Source organism: Penaeus japonicus, unplaced genomic scaffold (assembly GCF_977035675.1).
Source record: "Penaeus japonicus unplaced genomic scaffold, GWHDUDI00000001_assembly GWHDUDI00000016, whole genome shotgun sequence".
NCBI classification, from domain to species: domain Eukaryota; kingdom Metazoa; phylum Arthropoda; class Malacostraca; order Decapoda; family Penaeidae; genus Penaeus; species Penaeus japonicus.
In genome coordinates this window covers 40,088,553-40,094,725 of record NW_028234418.1, presented here as the reverse complement: position 1 = coordinate 40,094,725, position 6,173 = coordinate 40,088,553, and the positions used below count along the sequence as shown (strand labels likewise).

General features: G+C 38.7%; 1 protein-coding gene across 1 annotated transcript in view; it reads right to left on the bottom strand.

Moving 5' to 3' along the window:
- Positions 1-4,354, bottom strand: part of LOC122253307 (homeobox protein EMX1) — a 46,472-nt gene extending 42,118 nt beyond the window's left edge. Inside the window, exon 1 of the mRNA XM_043016319.2 lies at positions 3,631-4,354. Within this exon, the coding sequence (XP_042872253.1) occupies positions 3,631-4,174 (544 nt within the window). The 5' untranslated portion in view covers positions 4,175-4,354. The remainder of the gene's footprint in view (positions 1-3,630) is intronic.
- Positions 4,355-6,173: the final 1,819 nt, after the last annotated feature.

Below are 6,173 nucleotides of genomic sequence, written 5' to 3'. Positions count from 1 at the left end.
ACTACTATTACTACAAATCCTAATAACAATGATGAACAAAATGATGATCCTAATAATGATGACAATGACAATGATAACAATACAAATGTTAGCGATGTTAATAATGCTAATAATAATGACACTAATAATGCTAGTGCTATTGATATTATCAATAATAACGATAATTATTACGATAGTGATAATAACAATAACAACAATAATTGCAATGATAGTGATGATGATATAATGATGATAATAGTAATAATGAATATAGTTATAACAACAACATAATGATAATGACGATAAAAATATGGAATGATAATAATTATTATATTTATAATGATGATGATCATAATAACCAGCACACCATGAACATCATGATAAATGATAATGATAATTAAATAATGATAAAAAAATATAACGTTAGAAATGAGAACAATGATAATAAAAAGGGTAATGAGAATGATAATAGTAATGATAAGTATGATAATGATGATAATGACAATACTGATGATAATAACCATATTAATAATGATAATGATGATAATGACAATAATGATAATAACCATATTAATAATGACAATAATATTGTTAACAATGATAATAATGATGATAATGATGATGAGGATAATAATGTTGCTAATGATGATGATGATGATGATGATGATATGATAATGATGATAATAATAATAATAATAATAATAATAATAAAAATATTAATAATGATAGTAATAACAACAATAACAATAATGATAATAATAATAATAATAATAATAATAATAATAATAATACCAATAATAATAATAATAATAATAATAATAACAATAATAACAATATTAATGATAATAATGATAATAATAATGATGATGATAATTTAAAAAATTATAACAATGATAACAATGACAATAATAATGATAATAACAATAATAAAAATGATAATACCAATAAGATGATAGCAACAACAATAATGATAGTAATAATAATGATGCTGATAAAGATAATAGAATAATAATCATGATGATGATAATATAAAAAATAATGATAATAAATATTATCATTATCATCATGATAATTATAATTATGATAATTATTATTTTCATGATAATTATAATAACATATTCATTATATTAATTTTTATCATTATCATGACTATCATTATTACCATTATCATTTTCATTCTTATTATCAATTTTATTATCATTATCATTATTATTATTATCCTTATTACTGTTATCATTATCATTATAGTTATCATAGTTGTTATAATCATTATCATTATTGTTATCATTATCTTATAATTGCTTTATATCATCATTATCAATATCAATATTTCTATTATTGTCATCATTATTATTATAATTGTTATCATTATTATGATCAACTTTATTACTATTATCATTATGATTATAATTATCATCATTATTATAATAATTATTGTCATTCTTGATAATGTCATTTTTGTTTTCATTATCTTTAATACTCCTATTGTCATTATTAAAACCACTATCATTACCTCATTATCATTACTGGTATTATTATTATCATCATCATTGTGATTATTATCATTATCATTACTATTATCTCTCTCTCTCTCTCTCTCTCTCTCTCTCTCTCTCTCTCTCTCTCTCTCTCTCTCTCTCTCTCTCTCTCTCTCTCTCTCCCTCCCTCTCTCTCTCAAGTAATGATGAATGTTTCTCACTATTCATGACAACCATAACATTACATTATAATGAATGCGGTACCTTGGCAATGTTCTGCAATTGAACACTTCTACGTTTAAATTCCACAATAAGCCACGCATTACTTTATATATATTTACGTGCTTACTGGAATTCTATATTGCGATAACACGAGTATATTGGTAAAGCATATTTCAGTAGAAATGATGATTCCCAAGTGACTAATTTCTGCTTGCTTTAATTGTAGTGTGACGAATAAAATAATATGAACAATCATTCACTGGCTTTCATTACTGGAGCTTGCCACAGAATGAATCATGTAGTATATTATAGACACGTGACATGAATGTACGAAAAAGAGGAACGAGGTATGCATATGTTATATATTTTCTCTACATTCAATAGAAAGAGAAAAGTGTCAGGAATATTTTACAGCGCCATATATTTTCATGCTTAATGTACTCTCCACTATAAGTCTCAATGTAATATCTAATTACTAATTGCAGTGACGCGAGGAGCAAACACGAGTAATACAGAGTTAACAGCTAGATTTTCAAATTTGAATTTATAAATAGATTACACACACTTTATGTAAAGCAAATCGACTTTGCAAAATCAATTTGCATTGAGCCCAGCGCGCTACGCTACCGTCGTTCACTCCGTTCCTACCCCCCCCCCCCTCAAACTCACCCAGCACACCCTCCCCCTCCCCCTCCCCCCTCCCTAACTTTTCCACCCTTTGACAGTTAGTGAGAAATCTATTAGTACAATATGTGTTTCTGTGGGCCTCCCCTCGCCCTCGGGATAGGGGAAGAGGAGAGGGGAAAAGTGATTTAGGAAGAAGGGGAACAGAGAGGGAGTAACGTGATGAAAGCCAGAACAGAAGCTGTGTGGAAGACTAAAGGGGCGTGAAAGAAAGAGGGGGATAAAGAGGTAAAAGAGGGTGGAGGGGGAGGGGCGAAAGAGCGACAGAGGAGATGACAAACAAGACGAAAGATATTAGAGAAAAGGCCATGAAAGAAGAAGGAGACTGAGAGAGAGAGAGAGAGAGAGAGAGAGAGAGAGAGAGAGAGAGAGAGAGAGAGAGAGAGAGAGAGAGAGAGAGAGAGAGAGAGAGAGAGAGAGAGAGAGAGACAGAGAGAAAGAAAGAGAGAAAGAAAGAAAGACAGAGAGAGAGAGATATAGAAAGAAGACTAATCTTACGACGAGTAAACATTACCAGAAGAAGATGCATTACAAGAACCTTAGATGAAATGGGATATAGTTCGCCTGGCACAAGGTTGGACTGACGGCACAAGATAGATAGTCACGAGACGCGAGTCCAAGCGATGTTTGTTTACCCACGCTACCGCCCTGTCCAGATGTGTTTCTGCCTCCGACTGACTGGGGTGACTTTGGGGTCGGCAAGAACTACAGATATTCAAATACCTTGAGGTCGTTCTTGTAAAAAAAAAAAAATCTTAGCTTTAGTAATTTCATCGTACACATGTGGTGAGGGTTATTATTATTTTTTTTTAGGATATGACTAAGGAGTATTGTAATTACAGCACATATGCAACTAAAATCAATCATTCATGCTCATCTTCTTTAGTAACGGTCCTTCGTGGTTGATGTCTACATGCAGTATTAATATATACATTATTCAGCTTATGTTAACCGAAAGGAGCCAGTAAACAAAGCAACTAATTGAGGAAGATATTGGAAGCACGGGTATCTGTCACTGCAGCAGGATGCAAATCTACTGGATATACCGTATCTAATTTATAATAAAGATACTTTGCATGCTTTTGCTGAGAGTGTGTAGATTAAAGGCGTGACGAATACGAAATACAATTTTCTGTGTAATTTCACTTCAGAAAGCTAAGAAATTGGCTGAACACACACAGGGAATTCTTCCACTTTGATTAAACACATTCCTGCGAACCAGTGACTGCAAGTGACAAGAAGCAAAACGCTGCGCAAAGGTACTCACTGGGGAGGCCGTGGGGGAAGACTCTGCCGTGTCTGGACAGCAGCCACGGGTACAGGGGGTATTCCCGCGGCAGGTGGGCGGCCAGGCCGGGCACGTTCCCACCCATCATGAGCGGGTTGAGGTGCGGAGGAAAAGCCCCGGGAAGTCCTTGCAGCTGCGGCAATGCAGCCAGGTTGAGCTGGTGCGGCAGGAGGGCGTGTGGGAACCCCGTGGGAAGCTTCGCTGCGGCCAGGAGCGAGGGCGGCAGACTCACTTCCTGAGAGGGTCTTTGTGTGGCGCCATTAATGGGCTGCGGCCTCTGGATGGGCAGCGGCTTGTCCTCAAGGAGGGCGCGCATGGCCAGCGGCGCCCGAAGGTCGCTGAAGGCAGGAGGGCCCGGGGAAAGCGGCGACGGTGGCATGGAGGTGGGAGGCGACACGCCGCGGTCGCTGCAGGTGTCGGCCAGCGGCGGGGAACCACGGCCTTCCGAGCCTCCTTTGCCGCCCACCAGGGATTCAATGGAGAAGCCGAGTTTAGGCTTCATTAGGGGGGCGCAGGGCATCATTCAGCCGACGCCCATGTGAAAGAGAAAGTGAGCTGGCAACGAGAGCAGCGCGGCGTGCCTTAAAACACAACACGTGCAACCGGCGCGCGCCACAAGGGTGCACACAACACCACGTAACGTGAGCCGAGCAGCACGAGGCCCGCGGTAAGCACTCTCCAGTATTCCTCGAGCAGCAGCGCCCCGCCGCCCTACCATGTGTCGGGCCCGCGCCAGCCCCGCCCCCTTTACGTAATCCCGCCCTGAACATCACCCGAGCCGCCAATCACGGCGGTGTGTGGTGCAAGAGGGCGGGGCTAAGTGACGGCTGCCTCGGCGAAACGCTTCCCACGCACATACTAACGTACGCCACGGACACAGCGAGAGCTCCGCTTCGTCCCTTTGTATATTTTATGATTTTCTAATACTATAACTGTTTATCTTGAGAGGCGCTACACGGAGGCCACTACATGGCGCCGACAGCATGTTATGGAGCGGCTCGGAGTGTCGGATACGAAGGCGCTCGGCGCGGAGGCTCTTCGTGTGGGATTCCCTCCCTCGAGTTACCCATGACGATTACTCGCTAGAATGATAGCCAATGCTGTTACTCTTTCGTCTTTTTACCCTTCGTAGTTTCGGGCTTAATGCTGAACAAGAGTAAAAGTCTGAACTGGTGACAGGTCAATGTTTAATATGAATTAAAATCCCCATAAACACTCTAGTTCTATGCCAGTTTCAACACAACGACAAAACGTGTCGTTCATTCGCTCCAGCCTCCCTTGCGCGGTGGCCGGTTGACTGACTTGCTCTCTCTAACACTGGAGAATATCAGTATTAGAGATAACAACCTGAATTGTTGCATATGAGTAAATTGGTTGTTTGGTTATAGCAAGGACCATTTGTCATCAGCCATCTGCACATAGTGAAGTTACACCAATGCTTGCAGTAAAATGTCCATTTTCCCAAATATAACTTTTTTAACAAAAAGTTCTACTCGCTAAGGTCTTGCATTCACAATAAAATATACAATCCAGTCAGGCTTTATTCACCTTAAATTGTACCCCTTGTGATTTTATCATCCTTATGTAAGCTAAATTCATAAAATGTTTTCCTTCTCATTTTCCTGAAATATTCTGATGATATGATAGGAATTGCACTTTCGGCGAATATAAAACCGATGCATGTAATTTCTGGAAGTCAATGATACCTCTTGTATCAGTTATATTTATGTCTTATATAATGTTTCATGCGGAACATCCTTTGAAAGAAATATGAAAGAGAAAAATAATATTTTGAAAATAATCTATATGCCTTATCTGATGATGTCAAAGTGGCATTTCTAAGAAAAGAAAATTAATTGTACTATAAGCATGTACATATGTATATATATATGAAAGAAAGAGAGAGAGAGAGAGAGGCAATGAGAGAAAGAGTGAGAGAGAGATAGAGAGAGAGAAAGAGAGAGACAGAGAGAAAAAGAGAGAGAGAAGATTAAGAGAAACAGAGAGAGAGAGAAGAGAGAAAGAGACAGACAGAGAAAGAGAGAGAGAGAGAGACGAAGAGAGAAAGAGAGAGAGAGGCAGAGACAGAAAGAAAAAGAGAGAGACAGAAAAAGAAAGAGAGAGAGAGAGAGAATGACAAGCAAGCATGCAGAAAAAAACTAGAGAGAAAAGTTTCCGTTTCGCATATAGAGACGTATCCCTTTGATTAAGACACGTAGTAGGCGACGTACGACTAGCCCATAAGACGTCCGGGGGAAACGGGAACACGCCACGCCTAATTTTGCTGTTACCGACTCACTATCATCAGTATAATTCACCTCGGAGCTCATGGGGGAGATAGCTAATGTGGGAGCGACTCATCCGTAAACACATCATTATTCCCCTCATGTCATTATTGCAGCTAATTGCACGTGCCATGTCATCATGCGGCATCGGATCCCATGTGAAGTCATTACGTGACTGGCTAATATCATGGTATTCTGACACATCTGTCAACCTTCCTTTCTGATATCATTACGTGC